Below are 22,616 nucleotides of genomic sequence, written 5' to 3' on the forward strand. Positions count from 1 at the left end.
ATTATATATATCAGTAATATTAATTTTTATCTTAACGATCAAGCGATTAAAATCAATATCAACGATTGAAAAATCTGCGAGAAAAATCAGCTCGAGGAGGATGCTCGAGACTCATTGTCGAAACGAGCGCGAAACGACGTGGATTTTCTCCGTCGGAAAAAGGTTCAAGAATGTTCCGTGGAACCTGAGGTCCTCAGTCAGAAATCGGATAAAAGGTTCTTTTTGCGAATGATGGAATCGCGATCGCTGCAAGCAGAGGCTGGTCTCACTCTCGGCTGACCCTAATCGGGCCAACCCACTGCTAAGTCTGACTAGAACTGGGCGTAACCACTGCGAGGGACCCAGTTATTCGACTGGCTATCTCTCCTCTTTTTATTGCCGACGCTTTGGATGTGTCGCGACAAGAGTTTCGGTTCTCGAGACCGTTGACGGACACTCGCTCGCCAGGCTTCCTGGAAAATAACCGATCGATCGAATTGTTAGAAATCCTTTCGGAGGACGGACGTTGTTACCTCTTCAAGTTAGATGGAAGTAGAAACGTTCTGACCGAGTAGTAATTGTATTTTTATTGAACACTTGGAATATCAAAGTATATTGTACGCGTACGTAAATGCAAGAAAGGGTCGTAAATTGAAAAGTTGCTACAAATTCTTTGCTACATATTCCATTTCATTGAAAGAAATCTCACTCGGTGCAAAGAGGGATTAGCTTCTAATAATAGGTTATATTTTAATAATAGACCCTGCAACAGATTGTTCGATCAGAGAAATTTCTCGGTACCTCAGGTTTCCAATTGCTTTCTTGTTGTGTTGATTAAAATTACTCGAAAGTGGAAATTAGCGTAGAAACATACAAAAGACACACAACGTTTCTGCATTAAAAAGACACCAATAGTAGAAAGATACAGCGCATTAGATACAGATAAAATAGTTTGAGAAAGATACGAACAAAGAAAGTACGAAAAAAAAGTAGTCAAGAATGTCAAGACACGCTAGTTCTTGTATTTGCGAATTTCAGCTTAATTAAACAAACTTGAGACGAAGAAAAACGGAAGAGGAGACAACAACGGAACGAAAAAGAGTTCCAGATATTGCAAATCTCTATATTGCGAAGGCCATTATACACGATAAGATCATGGCATGGATTATTTTCGCGTTCTGGCAGGAAAACATTTGCCGATAGCTTCGCCACTCAGCCTAGCCGCGGATCGTTTTACAGCGGGAAATTCGAACTGCGCCTTTATATCGGATTGACTTCTGAGGTGGAACAGGGAGGCTTCCGGTTACACATCAGACAAGTGATGGATAGGGAATAAATGGGGAATATCGGCTGGAAATATTAGAGATATTAAAAAGGAGCCACCCTCTACTCGTCATCCGCGCCGGCATCCTCTTAGAGACGGGCTCCCTCCTCCTCCTCCACCCTCCCCTATCCCCTCCCACCGCCATATCCGTCATCTCGACAGATTGAAATCCGACGCCATCAAATTATTCTTATCGAGCGAAGCCTGTCGGTGAGCTTTGTCGTGGCCTAGGATTTTTCTTTCGCGCGAAAGCCTCTGTCGAGATTTTTCCTCGACGATACCGTCAATGCGAACCACGAACTCGTTTATCCTTCGTTTCTCTTTCTCCATCTTTCTTCTCCGTCTCTGTTATACCGCGAAGAATTCTTCAACGAAAATAATAAACCTTAGGAGGCGAAGTCGTTATAGTCTATTGATTCATCGGAGAACTCTTTCAGAGTGAAATATCGCCGACAGGATTTTTAATTTATCTTTCAAGCGATATGCGATAGCGAATCGTTTTCTATTATCTTTGAATTTGAATTATTATCGCTTATTTCTGTTCTTTGACCGCCAGGCAGCGGTTCTCTTTTCAATCTTTCATAGAAATGTGTTTCGTTTGTAGCAATTTTCATAAAGTTAGCCGATAGTTAATCTGTTTCCAAAGATCTTCGGGTTAATAATTTTGTTATATAATTATTCACCGACTATTCGCTCACTTCTGTAACTTAAATTAATTATTTTTATTGAACTGGTTCGTTTCATTGTAGACATTTTGTCTCGATGAATTTTCATAAATATTTGTATAAACTCAGAATTAAATTCTTACATAAAATACATACTGACATAAATTCTTCATAAGTCGCCATAAATCAATCGTGAAATTACGCGAATGTTCTCATGGAAAATGTCTCGATTAAATTCTTGAAGGGTCGGACTTCCTTCTCAGTAAACATTGCAAAGGTCTCTGAGATTGGTTTCTTCTTTTCTCTGTTAAATGCGAAGAACGCTTTTTCGGGTCGCGCTCGCGAATCTTGTTTGTTCGTTTGGTGAAAATTAATCTATTGTTGCGGTCACTTATTTGGCAGAGGGGATGGCAACGAAAGCGGGAAGAAGTTTCGAGGGAAAACGAGCTGAAGTTTCTTCGGGGAGGGGGCGCGGCGTTAGATAATCCGGAAACGTGTTTGACTTTTAAAATTTATGAAACTCGACTGACTAGATTAGACTTCTAAGCAAGTTTGTGGTTTTCATATCTAACTTTCGTTGCTGTTTACGCACGGTGACTGTTCAAACTACCCCTCGCTCACCCATTCTCCCCCCCCTGTGTTCCATCCAACCTGTTCCTGCCGCCTTCGCCTCCTCGCGTAAGTGCGCGAAGGTCTCTATTAACAAAGTTTTAATCGAATTCATCACAATGCGCCGTTTCGTTTAATACAAATTCACCCACTCAGAAAACTGTCGTCCTTCCGCCTGCTCGTTGACGAGTAAATCGTGCGATATCTCGCCTGCACTAACATTTTCTGAGACTGTTGTGTAGTTTTACTGTTATGTAATTAATAAACGTAAGAAGGAAACGTAGGACACTTTGTAATTAGATTGTGCAGATGTTTGTGCATTCGTGGGAAATTTTAAAGCGAAAAATTGCGTAGAAAGGTATATGCAACAAAATATGCAGTTGGTCGTGATAGTATTGGGACATTTGAAATATTCGTGAGCATACAACTTTGCCAATTTCTAGTTGGATCTAGTTGGCAATGAAACTTTTTCACAGAACATGATTCCACGTATTTTAAGCCATACTTGTATATCCTGGAAAGTTGTAAAATCATTATCTCACGTAACAACAATTTTTTTTAGATACAATCTACAATCCAATTTAATTTTTTAAATATGATCGACAATTTCATAAATTTGCGTACAATTTTACCAATATAGTCACATTAACCGTCTCTCACTGCAGTGTTAACAAAATTTCAAAATGTCTTATAAAGTACTCATATGTAACGTACGACAAGTATACTTTATCTGAATACTTTCGCGAACCATTGTACAATGTTTGACAAAACTATCGAACGAGTTGATGAAAATTCTTAACCAACCATATTGTTTCGATTGAAAAATTCTAAAAATTTTTGAACGTAAAACGTACAGATCTCTGATCGGCTCTGATTGTTCGTTCCTTGTCGACAAAACGAACCGATGACTGACAATTAAACGTTGTGAAAGCGTTACCAGAGTTCTCGAGAGGAAGCGACGATTCTTACGACAGGGCAAAGAAGATTACGTGATTTCGACAGCGGAGCCAATATCTGGCGGTGGCGGTGTTGGGGAATCGAGGACGGCAACTATAATCAGAATCAATCGTTCCGTTAACGAGGTAGTAATTCTTTCCCCCTCGATCGAGTGGCAATGGGGAGGGGAAACAGTCAAGTGCCGGGTGAAAGTGTTGCCCGGTTGCAATACGAGGTGTCGCCGATGCCGGTTACGTCTTCCTCCGGAGCCAAGGAGGTCTCTTGAACAGGAAGAGACGGTGGATGCGACCGTGTAAGAAACAACGTAAATTGTTAAGGCCAGGCCCTGCCTAGTTATAAATTAGAAAACAGGCAATCTCGCTCGGCTTGGCTGTTCTCCCGTTTCGTTCCTCGTCTTTCTCCTCTGCTTCCTCTCTCTCCTTTTTTCCTTCTTCAGCCCCATGACTCAACTGCGCCTCGCTCGATGTACAGTTTCCCCTACTCGTTTCATCGTGCGCACGGAAGGTTCGGTAGGGGTCATAAAAAAAAAAAAAAAAAAAAAGGAAGAAGAAAAAGAAAGGGAGGAGAAGCGCAAGGTCTTAGAAATCCGGCCGAAATTAAGCTGAAACTTACGGGGGCCAACCCTCGTGTAAGCGACAACATCGTTCGAGCATCTGTTCTCTCGTTCGCCATTAATTAACTCATTTCCCGGCCCTTCACGAGCCGTTTGATCTCCGCTTTCGCGTAATAAAATTCGTCACTCGTCCGAGGAGGGACGAGAATTATGAAAGACGATGGTAATCTGTGTACAATGGCGAAACTTTATCTTTCAGCGTTTATTTTTTGACTTGTTCATTCGTGTTTGATCGAGGTTGCGAAGTTTTATTATTTGCATTTAGAGTAAATGCAAATAGTCGATCGTTTCATATTGGAGATCTTATTGGAGATTTCAATTGGAGGTTAGAGAACGATAAAACGATTATCACATTTAATTATCTTGCTACACGATCGTAGATAAGATCTGCAGACGCTGTCAAGGGATGATGAAAATTATTGGACCAGAGTTAAAAGCGACGTATCCTCTCCAAAATTCCAAATTTCTTCACGTAGAAAGAATCGAGAAACTTCTCGGGTTTAAATTCACAACATTAATTGCAAGTTCGACTCTCGAACTGGCGGAATACATTGAAAAATACAATTATCGTGCCCCGATTACTGCTTGAAGTACAATCGCCGCGATTTTTCAACTTCCGTGCACAACTCGTTCAGACGGTTCACATTAAACTGCATTACTAAGAAGATTACGCCATTATGATTTTACAAAGTCCCATTTGCAATGAGAATTCGCGAGGAAACTGTCTCAACGCGTGTATTGTGTTGGTTGTTCACCAATGTGAGTATCCACGCTCCCTTTCGCGTAAAGACACCGGGATTCATTTTGCTAATGGAGTGACGTGTGTGATTTCATTTTCATTTATTAATTTCGTTAATGGCATAATCTCCAGTTTACATCCGATTGCTGGCAGTCGGTTGGATGGCGCAGCATCTCGAATCAATTTTCCAAGAACCGTGGAGGCGAAAAGGAGGCGGGAACGCGAACGCGAACGCGTGTTGCCCCTTCAGGAGCGTGGGTAAAAAATTAATTTTCTTAATGCAACACTATCTGCGAAATGAGGTGAGTGTTGAGATAGCAAAATAATTAGTGTTACCCGGGGCTTGTTCGTGATTCAAGGAGAAAATTTTTTCATGCTTTCGAGATAGAATTTTTACGAATCTCGGAGCCGGACCATCCTCAACGTATTATTTCGATTATCCTCTTCTCTCTCTCTCTCTCTCTCTCTCTCTCAACGGAATAACGCGAAATGTAATTAATGTAATTTGCACAAGGCGTTTTAAATCTTTGCGGTTTGAATTTCAATTGTTTTAGAGTTTTCTTTCAATATTTCGTTTGTTATTTTTCTTATTTGTTTACAATATTTTGCTTTAATACTTTATTTAATATTTTTCCTTTTAATATCGATCGTTAGTCGCATTAGTAATTACTGTATATGCAGGTTACAGATTGTGTTTTCTATTTTTTTCGGGGAAAGATCCGTTTGCCTTCAAAGTCCTCGCAGTCTGACTAAAAAGAATCTTCTGTGAAATTAAGATTTGAAAGTTTGTAGGAGTCTTTGTGTCCAATAGTAGTAGCACATAAATTTAGTTAATTTAATGAATCAGAGTTCAAATGATTTGAAGTCAAACCAACTTCAGTAACGGAACCAGTTGCTAGTCAATTTTGTCGCCTATTTGTTATTTCGTCTAAAACGCAACGGTTTGTCGAACGTTGTCACATAACTTGTATCGGATGAATAAATGTCGAGTTCAAGGGAGCACCCAAACAATTTACCCCGTATAACGATTATTAGATAAGACGAAGTGCCGTAATAGAGTCTCCGTAATAAATTTTACGTAATTACTTCGTGTGGCAGGTTCCATCCCCTCCCCCCCACTCCCTTTTTTTTTCTCTCCTTCTATCGACTTTATGGAAGCGGAACTGCAGATAGTCGATATTCGATTCGCTCGCACGATAGCCGCGAGGCAAATTTATAAGGACGAAAGCTTAGGAATTTTCTTTGGCGAAGTTAACGATCTGACTTGGTAAATTGTTAGGCTATATGTCTCGACGATCGGGTAGTCGAATATATCGAATCTTTTTTCTCTCGAAAAAAAGAAAAAGAAACTATATTAGGCTACGTTACTTCAAGTAGAGGCATCAACCGTGTTGAATTAAGTCCGACCTGGGGAGAAGTTAAAAAGTCGCGATTATTCGAGTTTGTTATCTCAGTGTTGTTGAACTTATTCCTCTAGATTTGCCGGGGGCGAGTGTTTCGTAGCCGTCTGAACGTTGAACTCGGCGTTTCAATCCACGGCGCTATTAAGAAGATGAAATTTGCAATTCAGATAGGTAAGAAACGCTACTATTTCTCGCGGCCGGATTGACGTTTGCCACTTTCCCGATGAAGAAATCGAGATACACCCCGCCGTACCGATAAGCTTTCGTCTCGAAATAACGAAAATTTTACTCTGCTCCAGTTTCCCTTCGCTGTTTTCTTTTTCTTTTTTCACTGTTTAAACACCAGGAGGGAAGTGGCAGCGTTTGACAGTTGTAATTTCAATTGCAACTGAAATTCCTAATTGTCGAAAATTCTCTCCGCGAAATTGTATTCAATTTCTGCTAAAAGTTATAAAGATTCGCGGGACGATATTTTAGAGAATTTGTTAAATCCTGCGTTGTACCGTTCGAAAAAAGAAACTACAAAACGAGGTTCGAGGCAGTTTTGCAGTCAGAATTCTCTTAAACAATATTTAATTATCAAAGTTTTTAATTATCGGAAATTTCCGCTGAAACACTATCTCCTTCCTCTTTCGCATTCACGTTCGCTTGTCTTTTGTACGATTTCAGTCGGAAAATAAAAGACTTGCTATTTCGAAATTTATCGTACTCGCGCTTGACCGTTATTTAAACAAAATACTCTGGATTAACGTGAATTTAATTTATGTTTGATGTGTGACGTATATAATATATAAAATACACGCGTTTTCTCTCGTAAATAGTAGATGCTATGAAAAAATGAAACAGAGACCAAGTTGTGCTGTTTCTTATATGCAATATATAAAATTTTTTTCTAATCATACTGTTTTTTGAGAACTGCTTTGAATGGGATGCTATATTATATAAGAGCGAATATGAAAACGAATTCAACATAGATGTATCATTCCATGATACTTCATACTTACATACAAGTAGTAAGTAATGAAAGAAAATAGTTCGAATATTGCCAATTACTGTACTCACCTTGGTGTTCACGTTCAACATCAATATTTCATGTTTTGATAGTTCCATGTTTCTGATTAGGTTGTATCTAGAGCATATAAAATACGCAAAACTGTGTAAAATCAAACGGTCGAGTAAACTTTCACCTTGATAAAAAGAAAAAAGAAGAAAAGAAATAACAAACTGCATAACCAATGAAAATAGAAAATTACTGTTTTCTATCTCTACCTGAATTAAAAACTATAGATCTACCCTGCTTCCACTCAAACTAATACATCCTACGAGCAAAACAACAGACAATAACAATTTCCATCCACTCGTGTCCAATCGTCAGGCCACGATTCTCACGATAATTCTCACCCTCACGGCTCAGTCTCGCCTAACATCTCTGGCTGGCTCGCCCCATTCCGTCGACGGAACGATGAAAGTCCCGGCCTGTCGTCATCGGAACGATTCGACGGCCTAACGAAATCATCGGTATGCGGAGGACGAATAATTTTCTATCGTGGCGGGCGGGGGTGGGGAATGTATTGCCAGCGAACCGGAGCCATCCGCCTCGCAGCGACGATTCCCTTCCGCGTTCCGATCGAAATATGTACGGCACGTCCCTGCCAAGGTAAACTCGAAAGGTACGGGGACGCGGTGGTATTTGTCAAGACTGGGTAGACGTGCCCGTCGGTATCCGTCGGAGATATTATTCAAGATACGAGAGGCAGAGGCAGAGACCAGCCAAGACGAAAATGGCCACTTGGACAGTTGGACAGTTGGCGGTCGAGCGAGCGTCTCTCCTTGTTCCACAGTGATCGTCGTCGTTGTTTCATTGGCTTGGCTGGTGTCTCTCACTTGGCTGGGAACGGGAACGGGAACGGGAATGGGAACGGTGACGAGCGGAAACGAAGGAGGATCGACGCTGCTTCCGGCTGCGTCCGCTGTCACGTCGAGTTTCCACGGTGTCGCGAGGATGTCTCTATCGAGTTACGGCTTTGTTTTTGGGGTCGATCGTCTACTCCATCGGCACTTCGCCCGTCCCTCTGGACTTTCTTTGACCCGCTTTGACGTCGTTTCCGGCCTCCGACCGATAAACATGATAGCCGGGCGAAATTGATTTCCCAAACATTTCGTGGACTGTGTGTAGGTACTACCGGCACGCGGCGTGATGCTGCCAGGGTGGACCGAGGGGAACGGAAGTTTCCGCCCTCTCAACGAGCGGCCGGCGTGCGCCACCGCCTCGTAATAATACTTTGTCCGTGTAGAAATCGATTTCCGCCCCGGCTTTACATGGCAAAGCGACCAACGCCGAGTTTATTTCGTGCCTCGGCGATCGCTTCGCGAGTCGGAGGATTCGCAATATGTTACGTTTTTCCCCCTGCCTGCCGATATATAGCCGGCTCCCGGTGAGCGGTTGGAAACAGTTATGCTTAATTAATTGGTTTCTGATTAAAAAGGAAAAAAAAAAAAAAGAAGAAAGAAAAGTATGACCAGGTTTTTTTTGGCATTCTTGTGGAAATAGATACGATTGAATGTCACTCGATCGGAAGTGGAAAATACTTTTAAATTTTTTTCTCCCCAGTTCTATGAAGTTTCCGTGGATTAAAGTTCGTATAAACGTACTCGTGATTGTCGGGGAACTTGGAGATTAATTTGTGGTAATTCTTTTTTTCCTTTTTTTTTTCTGAGATATAGAGACAATGACAGTGACATTCATTGGAAGAGAAAGAGAGGAATTAATTGAGTTTGAATTGGTTTTCATTGATTTACTCGGATTATTGGAAAGTGAAGCTATCCTTTTATCGCAGCAACCCCTTCAATTAGTAAATATATTCTTGCAGGATGTTGGTGCACGTTTAGTTCTTTTCTGACTGAAACATTATTTTGTCATTATTTTTCAGCATCAATTCCTTCGCAATAATTGTTATTAGAATGGTCTTTCGAAAAGCTCGACCGATTGAAATGCTCAAGAAGTCGTTAATAAAATGAAACAAAAAAAAAAAAAGCAAAAAAGAGAAAAGGGATGGAGAATAGTAGAAAAACTGCAACGATATACTAGTGAACGTGATAGCAGTTAGTATTGGCTGAAAATCGTTCGTGATTGGAATCATGGCCAATTCTATCAAAGCACTCCTGCAACGCTGCACCATTCGTGTTTCCACTAAAAACAAGCATCGTTACAAAAACGCAACGCAAGGAATATCAATGCACCGAAATCACTTCGCCAGGACGAAGTGATCCAGGGCTCAGGATCGTTTTTAAATATTAGTTTCCGATCGACCAAGCGGAATGAATCGCGAATTGATCAAACCTTTATTTATGAAATCCCTTACGCCTTTTATCAATCGGAGAAACTCGTTGAGTTTATTTTGCAAAATAACGTGATATATTATTGGACACTCCGAGTCATAACTATTCAGATAATTGAAGTAAGATTTTACTAACATTAAAAATGATAAAATTTTAGAAATGTTATATTGCTAAAATTTTAGTAATTTTAGTAACATATTTAATAAATTATCGCTATATTATATATATTATATTAATATATTATATATATTATATTATTGCTATATTATATATATTATAGGTATATTTACTGTCCAACGATAATACTTCAGAGTTGACACAAAATTCAACTTTACAACCAGTAGAACTTTACGATGATTATTTTCGATGAGTATTTGAATCGTAATATCTACGTAGATTATTTTGTTTCTGCTTCGTAGCATTTGGTGCAGAATAAACTATTTTGATGTGCATAGTTTGATATTTTGTATCGAATGTTATTGATTAGAAGAAGTTTTGACTGAATTTGTTGGTCCTCTCTTCAGTATTATTCTGTTTATAACAGTTCGATTGATCTGCGATGCATCTATTTATGTACACTCTATAGCTATTTTATTGAAATCGTATTGTTTACATAGGATTATTTTATTTTTGTTTCGTGATATTTGGCGTATGAGTATTGGTACTTAGAGTTGATGCATACAGTTGGATAACACTTTCTCCCACTAGCGTCTTGCTTTCTTTTCGCACGTCGCAAAGGGGCAGGAAGACTCCCCCCCCCGTTGAGGAATTCGATTAGGCGTCGTTCATTGTGTAAAGGTTACTACTGCAACGAAAGCATCGCCAGCTCGTTTCAGCGAAATTCTTCTTCCCCCCCCCCCCCTTTCACTCTACTTTCTCTCTTTCTCTCCTCTCTCGTCGGTTTCAGAAGGAACGAACCCCTCTGGTAACCTATAACGAGGAAGAAAGCTTTCTTTATCTGGGTTGCAAAATCGAATTGTCGTCCCTTCGTCTCGCGGGCTCCTCCTCGCAGATTCTCGCACCTCCGTTTTCTCCGCGAGTTCTCGTGAAAACATTTCATCCGAGAACGTTCGACCCTCTCTCTCTCTCTCTTTCTCTCTATTTCTCTCTCCCTTACGTCCGTGCTGCTATTCAACTACCCGCAGAAGTTAAGGACTCGTTGATGAAGCGAATCGGATATTCCTTAGAGAAAATAATCCGCCAGGAGTTCAAAGAGGGGGGGAAACTCTCGCTGAAAACTCTCGGTTGATATTGTTAATTCATGATATGAGAAAATCCATTCGAGCCTTGCCAAACTTCCTGTATTGAATTTGCATCGCGTTCCTGTCAATTGTCGGCGAAAGTTGGAGCAGGATAATTGCTGGTGCGAGATGGGCCTCAGACCCGCGAGGATCGTTCGAAACTAGCGTTTCACGAAACACTCTTCGCGTTTTCACGAAGAATCTTTGCGCACTTTTCTCGAACGTGTATTTTCCCCCCGCTCAAAAAACCGAAATTCTCTTTTTTCTATCTCTCACCTTCGCGGGCGAGTAGTTCCGCTCTTTGCACGACGATAGAGGAAGCGCGAAATAGAAAATCCATCGACTTGTCCAGCCTCCTTTAGCTGTCCAACTTTACCCTCGTTTATTTTTCTCGCCGCTTCAAGCATCCTCGTTCTGATAAACGATATCTTCCCCGACCGTAAAGAGCAGGCTCTATCTGATACTATCTAATACTATAGTTGACGCGTGAAAAAAAGACAGACACTGAGAGAGAGAGAGAGAGAGAGAGAGAGAGAGAGAGTGAGAGAATAAGAGAGAAGCTGAGGGCTGACTCAACTGACTAGAATAGCGAGAAGAGAAGGGTCGAGGTAACTTAAACAGCGGGTAACAAGAAGTAGCAAGTAATAATTGAGTCAGGCAAGTATGCCACGGACCATGCCAGAGAGCTGGAGAACACCGATGTGGATGTACCTGACCGGAATTCGGAAATAGAGGGCAAAGCAAGGGTGAAGCAGGAGCGGGTAATTCCGGCGACTTCGACGATGGAAGATGGTTTCTGTTCTCGCTCGTCGATCGGATAGAATTTAGGTGTTTCTTGGAATATTAATGCAAACCTCACGCGCAATCGGACCAACTGCGATTCGATTGTGTCGGATGGAATTAAGATGTTACACATGTATCGTTTCAATCTCTTCTCGCTATCGTTACGAAAGAGATTGGAAACGAGAGACGTTGCTACGTTGTTAGGGTATAATTAAAAAATTATGCTGTACAATTTTACAGAACTTTTTATTCTCCATTTCGGAGTTTATCGATATAAAAATATTGTAATACAGGCTGCAATACTATGCTATACTAATTATAATACTAGATGTAACATCACTGCACTGTACTGACTCTTTTTGCCGCGCTTATATATATATATATATATTATATCCTTTCCGATTTGTACTTTGGGTCTTGGCTAAAATACCTTAGTATGACAAATTACATAACAACGTTATTCGCTATAAATGAAATATTTCGCGTGTCTTTTCATTAACTCTTTGTAAATGAAACAGAACATGTAACATAGTATTGAAAGATAATTTTAATTTTAATTTTTTAAAGATGCACGTATATATATTTTATTACTTTGATATTAAGAAATGTAGAAATCTCGAAGTCACTTTATTGTTATCTCTTGTTAGAAAGTTAATTTGAAAATCGATTAGAAGTTTGTTAGAAAGTTGATATGCGACATATCACGTTCAAGCGAAGTTTCATTCGCGAGATATTTCATTCGCGAATATACGAAGGAACTAACGTTGCTATAACTAACGGTAAGACTTTTATACTGTTGAATTATATGCTGTGAATTTAAACTGTTATACTTTCAGAAATAAGAGTTTTTTTTACATGAAATTTAATTGTCGACAGTTCGAAAAGTTTCATGGTACTAAGTTTCATTAGCAGTTAATCACAAACTAGACGATTATGAAATTAATTGGTTTCAAGATAGCTCACATATCTAATTAAACTAACGACGAGATATAGCGTTCAGCGACTGACCATCGATACCTAAGTTGAATTGTAAATAAATAAAAAAAAGTGTCACGCAAGTAATATTTATACGGAAGGTAGATTAAAGCAGTCGATTAAAGATATAATCGAAGAGATGCAACAACGTTAGAGAACAATACTGCGGTTTTTCCGACCCACACTTTCATCGTGCACTGGATGATACTTCTCCTGCGGAAGGGGAACTAGACAAAGCCCATGAAATTCGATTAAGACACGACGATTTTCGAGGTGTGTTTAAATATCTTCTTCGCATCCACTTGAGTAACGTTGGCCTATCTGGTCCGTTTATTTTCAAGGATATGGATCTGGGCACGTGTTCTCTCGATAGAGCTATAAATTATCAGCTGATCCAAACGTAACCCTGCACGCGACTCATAATTTCAAGTGCAGGGTATCGTGAAATGTTTTTATAATTTTCGACGGAGGATTGGCAAAAGATTAATTTCCAATCAATTAATTAATTTTAATTTTTCTTCAGTTCAATATTCATTCTGAATATTAAATACGTTTGTCTGTTGTCAAATCTGGAAAGAGAAATGTGAGATTAAAAATATTATTAAGCAGCAGATAAATTAGATAATAAATGAATCGTATGGTGTTGTTTCTCTCAAAATTCCGACTTACATAGATACCTTACGATTCCGAACTTAATAGCACTGCACATGATAATAAAATAATAGTATTTGTTTTCGTTTACTATTATGAATAAAAGAAAGAAAAAAATAATCATCCAATCTTTTTTTTCGTCGATTAATAACAACGAATTCAAATCTCGCGTCTTGTCGTTTCAAATCAACTCTGTCAACTCATTCCCAGAAAAATTCTCCCGAAATATACCAGACACTCGAATCTTTCTATTCCGATCGAAAAAGAAAAAGAAAACGATTAGGACGACGTTTAATTACACGGAGTCAAAGGTTAAGGGGACCAGAGGACACAGAAGGGTTACGCCATTGGCCGAGAGCGTTTCCGAAGTTGCCCGTTTGGCGGCGATGTGCGCGAACCGATTCGGGATCGTGGCTTAACGATTCCTCGTTAGCGATCGATGCGAATCAGGCTGCGAGACGACGTCCACGTGTGGAAAGTGGCTCGGTTTCGGAGGTGACACGCTGAGAAATGTCCCAGAATAACCTTCTGCAAGGATACAATTGTGAGTAGCACGTTGAGAAAACGAATATCGACGATAGTTCCTCCTCGTTCGTTCACCCTTATTTCCTTTCGCCTGTTTCGCCTCTTCCTCCTCTTCTTCGTCTCCTCGGACGCAAAGCGATCGCGTCGGCCAACTTTTTAAATAAACGATGAATTGACTCGTCGCCGATCCGTCGTTTGTCGGCCCGTGAAAAATGAGCTGTGATAATGGCGGCTTTCGTTTATTTGCCAGCAGCCGGAAAAAAAAAGGCGAGGACCGACGATGTCCGGGACTTCTGCCGATCGCGATGCAAACCTTCCGGGTGCCATCCGCTTTTTTTGACAGTCTTCTCTCTTCGCCGGGATGCCTCGAACCTCTAATGGCAATGGCTTTCTCTCTCTCTCTCTTTCTTTCTCTTTCTCTTGTCGCGTTCGCGATTCGGTAATTTTTTTTTAATGGTGGCGGAGGAAAGTCGGACGACGCGATTTTGCGCGACTTCTTTTTTTCTGCCGAACGTTGGTGAAGATCGTCGGGAAGATATCGTCGGTGGCAGTGGGATGGAGATCGTTGACAGGAGGATTCGTCGTTCAAACACTTCGATTGAATATGTACGTATAATAGCGTCGTGTCGCGAAATGGTGGATGCAGATTGCAGGATTTCGTCGAATTAATTTCTTAATGGTGTCTCTGAAAGACACTTTTGCCAACGATTGATCGTTCCGTTTCCTTTTGTGTGAATAAAATGTTTGAATGCGTAGCCGTCAAGGGAAGTCTTCGTATTATCTTGCTAGCTGGGAAGAAAATTTTTTATTAAAATAAAAGTCAGCAAAGTCTAATTGCGTTCTATGTCAAGACTATCTAGCTATTTTCTTATCATTTGTTATATTGAAAAATAAGTAGTACGAAGTACAACGTTGCGTTTAAATAAAAATATTGTTTTTCTAAGAGGTACGAAAATTTTCATGTTCAGTTGTCTGTTAGTGTGGTTCCTCGAGGATTGAATAAATTTTTAAAATGCGTTAAATTTTGTTAAGTAATGTTTATTAATTAAGATAAAAGTATACAAAGTCAGTGTGTTCTGTGTCAAGAATGTTTAATTATTTTTTTATTAATTATTGTATGGTATGTTGAAAAGTAAATACGCGAGGTATGACGTTGCGCGTGCTTCATTCAAATAAAAATGATATTTTTCTAAGGTGTACGAAAACTTTTATATTCAGCTGTCTGTTAGTGCGGTCTCACGAGGACTGAATTAATTTTTAAAATGCGTTTAAAATTTTGTTAAGTGTGTTTAACTTGAAGCGTTTGTACTTGCGAAAGTTGAAAACTCCGGTATTCCATTTAGGCGAAATACGTTGAGCCATCTCGCTTTTGAAATTGAAATTCGTCCGTGGTTTATTAATAATTCCACGCCTTTTTCCAAGAAGCATAAATTCGATAACTAAATGAGTCGGTTTATAACGAGTGATGCGTTCTCGGGTATTCTTGCGGTTATACGCGATATTGTCTCGAACTCGTGAATAAAACGCTCGACGAAAGTGTTACATTGTTTCAAGAGACACCTGTATCGTCAGTTCCATTTAAATCAGTGTCACTCAACTGGCGGATATCATTTATTTAGGATATTATTTCACGACGTCTTCTGACGAAAGCCGGCATTCAATTTCGTCTCGTTGCAGTAGCTATATACTTCTGGCTTTCAGCGGAACATATGTAAATTATTATTCGTTTTGGAAAGATTCTACATTACGTAGAGAAGATACTTTCTTTTGAAAAGTAGAAAACCATTGCTATACTATTATAGATATTAGATATTATTATTAGGTTGTAATTATTCTTCTCAGACTCGTATTATTTCAATTTCAAATTGAACACAGGTTACATTATTTCCAGTAAAGTGAGGAAAAGGAAAAGATTGAAATTCTCATCTCAGCTCTCTCGAGTCTTTAATCGTGTATTAAAAAGTAAACAATAAAATAGCGAATAACCGACAATTGACAAAGTTTTATTACCTTTGCGTACACGATCGTTGAAGCTCACACCCTTTGGAATCGTCCTTTAGTTGTTAAAGAAATTGTTAAAAATAAATGAGAATGTTTGCAACAGAATTTGCTTCTGTCTGTTGAAATAACAATCATCGTGATTTCATCGAAGTTGGAAAAAGAAAGGATGAAAGTGCACCTTGAGGATGAAGGTTCTAGTCAATTTAACATAAGTAACATGATTTATTCATTCGCAGTCATTATAAATTCTTTTAGTTGGACACGATCTAATTTCACAAAGAGCATACAGAAAATGGTAAAGTAACAGCAGTTGCAGTAGGTAATGGATTATTAAATAAGAAGAAGAGAGAGAGAGAGAGAGAGAGAAAGTGAGAGAGAGAGAGAGAGAAAGGTAAGGGAGAAAGAGAGAAAGAAAAAAAAAGAAAAGACAAGTAGAGGGAGAAAAGGATTATTTTGTCACGAGAGGTATTAGAGTACAGAATAGAGTAAAGAATATCGTGCTCCTCTTTCGCAGAAAGAATCTTAAAAGCTTTCTACTAAAAACATATGCACGATCCTTCTTCTTAATCCCTTGCCCGAGTCTCAAGAGTTTCAACAGAGGAATAGTACTATCTTGAAAATAGCTGTTTAATAATGTCCCTTATTGCGAATCCTCCATTTCCAGTTTTACGTAAATCCGTTTGTTTGAAGCGGACATAATGGCGAACGGGTTGTTCTCGTATTAATTTGCTAACGTTTCTGAAACTGGTATTTGCTGTTCTACGTAATTATCAGATGGTACGATTTCATGGTATCAGGTTTAACATTGAACCTCAATTTGAACGTGAAAAGACAAAAGAAATTCGTTCTACGTGAGTTAGTTAAGTTTTCAGGAAGGTCGACCTGGGTCAAGCTATTTTTGTACAACGCTGTTCAACTTTTTTTTTTTTCTAGGGGAGACCCCGTACGAGGATCCGCAGGTGCAATTTACTCGTTCCATTCCGGATGAAGTAATCAGGTGAGCTTAAACAATTAGTAGCGAGTATTAAGAGTACTGCGTGTTGCAAGTAGGTTTATTTGTAATTTGTACAATAAAATTAACTAAGTTAAAAAATGTTGGGAGTAGTGGTGTTAGGACTGTACTGAATTGGTTTTGGATTTTCAGTGTTTATGAAGTCTATGTGAAAGAGGAGAATGCAGGTTCTGAAGGAAGGAACGATGTCACCGTCGTGTCGAGTTTGTCGTCCACAAACGATCATCAATTAATTCAGGTAATTATGAGTGGCAAATTGACAATTAATTTTACGTTGTTAACCATAATTGTTAACAATATCATGCGGATGCACGCACTGTAATTTTCTACGCCGCGGAATACTTTCTATAGAGGTTTAATTTAATTTGTTCCCAGGGTGATTGCATGAACCTAAACGTAGCTATCGATTCTGAAGTAATTAACATTGACGGTGCTGTGACGAAGTTTCTCGGAAAGGATGCTTTCAAATATAAGGTGAAATTATCAAAATTATTTTTGTTTTCTTCTTCTTTTTCTATTTTTGTTAAATTATAAGACAGTTGATACGACTTTTTTCTTTTTATAGATTCTCGATCAAAATGTTAATTCGTCCGAAGATAACGTTATGGTGTATTCACACCCGGTCGTCGAGGAACCATCTTCATCTTCCACTCGACTGATCGACAAGGATGATCCAAGATCGAAACTTCATTTTGTGAAATATCTGAAGCGAGATGGGAAAACGTTGAAAATATGGGAGTGCGGGATTTGTTAGTAACTTATCTACTTATCGAATTTTATATTGATTGTTTTCGCTTGTTCTTCAAATACGTAAAAATTCAGAAACTTGGAAACTTGCAAACTCGAGAATTTAAAAATTCGAGCTCAAAGATTTGAAACTCTCGACATTTGAAGATTAAGTTTCAACACTCGAAGATCTGAGAAAACTAAAATTTCGAGAAATTAACAAATTAAAGAGACTACAGATATTCGAAAAATTAAAAAATTGAAAAATCTTACGAACGTAATCCTTAATTGAAGATTAAAATTTCTGTATTATTGTAATATTCACGATCATCGCCAAGAATCGCGCGTGGTGCGAAATCAATAGTATTTCTTTCGTAAAGACGGGATCGGGATTCGCGAAAGCACGGCAAGAATAGTATCAAAGCTTGATATTCGACCCAGGTTCGAAGGAGTTCCGGCATCAGTATACGTTGATGAGGCACTTGCCAACGCACACCGACGAGAGAAACTTTAAATGCGAGGCTTGCGGCAAAGCTTTCCGACAGTTGTCGACATTGAGCCAGCATAAGGCGATACATAGCGATGCCAGGCCGTACGTTTGCGAATTTTGCAAGAAAACTTTCAACAGGTCAGTGCACCATCAAAATTCACTCTGCCATTTTTATCCAATGGCTCTTCCGATTGCGCCTATTTACCAATCTCACGGTTTTCGTTTGAATTTTCGAATCTCGTTTGAAATGCTTTTAACGAACAGCGTTTCGAATAGAAACGATATAGAGACTACAATTTGCTAGAGGAAAAAAAAAAAAAAAAAAAAAATGATAATACCGGGCCGTTTGTGAAATGCGCGCGGATCATTAGCGTTTTGAATCGTCGCAAAATTGCGACGATTGTGCGCAAAAGTGGAAAGAAAATTTTAACGAGCACCGGGGATACGTTGGTCTTTTTTATAAATTAATCTTGTAGAGTAGCATGTTTTTTAAATGAGCCCACTCGAGTGCGATATAATGATGCGTTTAATTGAGATGGTTTCGATCGCCGGGCTTATAAAACTCTTTGTGAATGGACAATTTGCTCGATTACTGTAATCCTAATCCTAAAACTCTTCTTAAGATCATTTATTTATTTTTTGTCCGATTTATTTGTATCGAGCAATGATCTTGTTTCGAGATTTCATTGAAATTTTTAATCAGTCAGACACTTTTCTGTATAATTAATCTAGAGTATCTACGCTGATCTCCCATCGGAAAACCCACTCGGAGCACAAACCACACAAGTGTCAGGTTTGCGGAAAGGGATTTCATCAGAAAGGTAATTGTTAATTATTAAACTATTGCGAAGTATACAAGTTCTTTTCAGAATTGTGAATGCAATTTTACAATCGGTGACCAATAAGAAATTTTTTAAAAGATTTACAAATGCTTAACGTTAGAAATAAGATTTTATTTTTCTAACATCTTTCTTAAATCTACCAATTCGATACTATTTCATACTATTTTTTGAATTTTAGTGCTTTATCTTTACAATTTTAATATCGCACTCTTTAATATCGCATTGCATTTGAAGAAAATCGTGCATCTGTAGATTAACCTTTTAGTATCTTACAATTTTTCTATATAGTAGAAAATGAACGTGTGAAATTCTCGCCAAAGCAGACACACAGTTCTTTCACGGAAACATTTTATAAAAAAATAAGATGTCTGTAAGAAAAGCCGAAGTATTATATATAAAAATGTTGCATTGAAATACAAAAACAAAAATCGGCATTTTCGATTTTTGGGTACTTAAAAAGGTTAAAACACGGCCAAGTTGATAATCCTGTGGTCGATCGCGATCCGATTTTTGCGATGCGGCAACAATTCTGAAACAGCTTGTACAAAGTAAGTAAGCCGGTGCCCAGGGAACCGGCAATAGTTAAATACCGTACCGTTGTCAGGCAATTTGAGGAACCACGTGTTTACCCATACGAACGAGAGGCCGTACAAATGCGAGCTTTGTGGCAAAGGCTTCAATCAAATGTCGAATTTGGTCTGCCACAAGGTCAAAGCGCATGCACACGCGGAGAAAATGCAGCACGTGTGCGGAATCTGCGGCAAAGAGTTTCCGCGTCGATTCTCTTTGAGATCGCACGAAGAGTACAAGCACGGGATAAAGTATCGACATCCGGCTGGTGTGCAGCCGAGCATCAACGATCCGAACGTCATAAGAAAGTAGGTAGACGTCACCGAACGGAACTGAACGACGCTTAATTTGCCCCTTGATAGACGGGTTCTCCTTCCGCGCTGAATGAACGCAACTTGAATGTTGATCTCTTATTCTGCTAGAAGGCTGATGCTCCTCTCTTTTCCTCTTCTCTCCCTCTCTTTCTCACCTCTTCTTTCTGCCAGCTGCTCTTTTACTCGTTTGAAACCCTTTCTTAACATATATTGATCTGCTGATTTTGAAGATCTTAATGTCGAGAAGATCTTACTCCTCTTAGTATCTTACCTTGGTCTAGAACCACGAAGAATTCTTGTGGGAATAAAATGCGTAAAGATCTCGGCAAAACATACATGTTGCTTCTCAGTAGAAACATTTCCTATTATTATTATAAAAAGTCATTTTGTAAAAATAAGGCGCCATTACGAGAAGTTGGAATATCGGTTCCAAGTATGTTTGTGATATAAACCGCGAAATTGATATATTGGTTTTTTTCTGTGCTAATTAATAAGTTTAAGTATTTATTGATGATAAATATTTAGTTTATATATTACATTTATAAATAAGTATTTATTAATAATAAATATTTATTAAACTAGTCAAGACTTCTTGAACTTGTATTTTTAACGATGAGTACAAAGTATTAGATCAATTAATAAATTGACAAAAATTAGAGGATATTTATCTGACAATGAGTAAAAAAGCAACTTTGTATACAATGAACGATGTTTCTTTTCAGTAAAAACGTTAGGATCGTACAGCTGGCAAATGGCGACCGAAATCAAACTATTGAAGTTAGGGACAAGGATCCATTAATGGTCAGTAGCTCGATTAAGTAACGAACATCAGTTTCCCAGAAAAATTGTTAAATTTATATAATTAATGTTAATATATTTGTATTAATATATTTCGGCAGTCGGATGTGATGGAGCCTGTGGTGATAGACAAGATTGACACAAAGGCGATGGAGATGGCATTGATCGAGGGACAAACACCATTCGCGCTGTTTAAACCAGCCAAAGGAATTCCTGTCCTCGTGAAAGTTTCTTCAACCGGAACTCATAAAAACGTAGCATCAATTTAGATTACTAATTCTCCTTGTTCTAATTTTTTTTTTCTTTTCTAAATTAAAACATGGATACCATCTGCGAATTTAGATCTTGACTCCTGCTACAGCAGAAGATTTACGTATAGCAGGAAAGATGAATCTGAGCCCAACGATTTCTGCTGACGCTGCTGACAGGATCAAAGCAGTCCAGGTAAAAGTGCCGGTGGTAGCCACGGTTATACAGAATATAGATACTGATGGGAAAATAAATTTCATTGTCGAACCACCCGGACCCGAGAACGAACACGGTAAGCAAATAACGATATTTCTTACGATCTGTACATTCTATCAAAATAAAGGGAAGCTCTGCAAAAGTTCTTTAATTATCAGCGATCCGCAATGTAAAATTTATATCAAAGAAATGAAAGGGCCAATTCATGGCATGCTGGGCCAAAAATCACTTATGTTTACAAATTATTGAAATTTCCATTCTCAATCTATAAAGTCACTCTGAAAAGTTATTAATTCGTCAGTTTGATCACTCTCAAGAGAAATAAAAACTTTATTAAAAACAAAAATCTATGTATAAAGTTGTAAGAAATTGTAAATCAATCATCTCGATTGTTTTGGTCCCAATATAAAAGATCGATTGTAAGGAATTTTTGTAATAAATTGAGACGCTAATGGTTTAAACAATGATTCTGATGTTAGCCGAACGATTCTACTTAGCGATATGTTTCTAAAAGGACTTTCTAACGTGTCGCTGTCCGTCTATAATTGGCTCGTTAAAGTAGCGATGTTTTTCAAAGTGTCGCTGCAATATGGCGTTTATTTGGTGCACTGTCGACAGAGAGCTTGGTCACGGCATTGGATTCTCAGTTCACGTACAGCGAGCCGGCTAGAAACGAGCCCGATCGCCAGAATGGTACTGTTGTATCCTCGGCGATGGAGGATTGCAACGAGTTACTGGAACTGGCCGCCCAGGGTGGAATACAGTTCGTGCGCGCCACCGAGGATGGTCGTTACGAAGTAATGAATCATTCATCATCAATAGCAAAGATTTTTCAGATTTGAGATCTTACATATTGACATCTTATTTGAGAAATTATAAAATCGAATTTCCCTGCTAATGAAATGCTATTTATTAGGAATGATGTAACATAAAATTATCGGATTTGAATTCATGCTTGATAAAATTAATATTACAAATATTTTGTAATATATACAATATTTTAATATTATGAGTATTATAATTTATTAATTCTCTATGAGATCCTATGTCTCGAGTTTCATGTTTCATTTACATTCGGATATGAAAACCAGAGTGACAATCTCTTCATTGATTATGCCTCTGTGTACATTGATCATGTTCTTGACTATGTGTTTCTATTTAGGTAATGACGAACAGCGAAGCTCGCGATCTAATGGCACAGAATTCACATGACGTGACCATTCTTGAGAGTGAGGATGCGGACGCGATCAATGTTGTGAATATGCGCGGTAACGGGGAAGTTATTATCGGGGATTCCGATAATCAGATCATGGTGCTCGATTCCGGTTCCACGCAGAAATCCATGCCGATAGACGGCATTGAGATCCTAGAGGACAAGGACATCCGGATTCTCGACAGCAAAAACCTTGATGATCGTTTCGTCGATGGTATTAGCTTCCTTTCGCACTCGAAAATCGACGATCTAATTTTAGGCCCTAAATCTCTGTCCATCGACGGCGGAGTCACTGTTAACGAGCACGAAGATGAAGGTGAGTTTCATTTCATTATTGTTCATTTGTCCTCTCATCATTGGATCAATCCTCTGTCATTACAAA

At 38.8% G+C, this 22,616-nt stretch overlaps 1 protein-coding gene across 1 annotated transcript in view; it reads left to right on the forward strand.

Annotated features, from left to right (window-relative positions):
* The window catches only part of LOC122530205, a 57,741-nt gene that overhangs the window by 31,928 nt on the left and 3,197 nt on the right, over window positions 1–22,616 (forward strand). Inside the window, exons 5-17 of the mRNA XM_043656966.1 lie at window positions 13,489–13,822; window positions 16,738–16,801; window positions 16,949–17,054; window positions 17,192–17,290; window positions 17,382–17,565; window positions 17,984–18,170; window positions 18,765–18,853; window positions 19,479–19,752; window positions 20,481–20,559; window positions 20,658–20,810; window positions 20,899–21,097; window positions 21,640–21,818; window positions 22,184–22,550. Of these exons, the coding sequence (XP_043512901.1) occupies window positions 13,789–13,822; window positions 16,738–16,801; window positions 16,949–17,054; window positions 17,192–17,290; window positions 17,382–17,565; window positions 17,984–18,170; window positions 18,765–18,853; window positions 19,479–19,752; window positions 20,481–20,559; window positions 20,658–20,810; window positions 20,899–21,097; window positions 21,640–21,818; window positions 22,184–22,550 (2,014 nt within the window). The 5' untranslated portion in view covers window positions 13,489–13,788. The remainder of the gene's footprint in view (window positions 1–13,488; window positions 13,823–16,737; window positions 16,802–16,948; window positions 17,055–17,191; window positions 17,291–17,381; window positions 17,566–17,983; window positions 18,171–18,764; window positions 18,854–19,478; window positions 19,753–20,480; window positions 20,560–20,657; window positions 20,811–20,898; window positions 21,098–21,639; window positions 21,819–22,183; window positions 22,551–22,616) is intronic.

The sequence above is a fragment of the Frieseomelitta varia genome, unplaced genomic scaffold (genome assembly GCF_011392965.1).
Source record: "Frieseomelitta varia isolate USP_RPSP 00005682 unplaced genomic scaffold, Fvar_1.2 scaffold_332, whole genome shotgun sequence".
Lineage (NCBI taxonomy): Eukaryota > Metazoa > Arthropoda > Insecta > Hymenoptera > Apidae > Frieseomelitta > Frieseomelitta varia.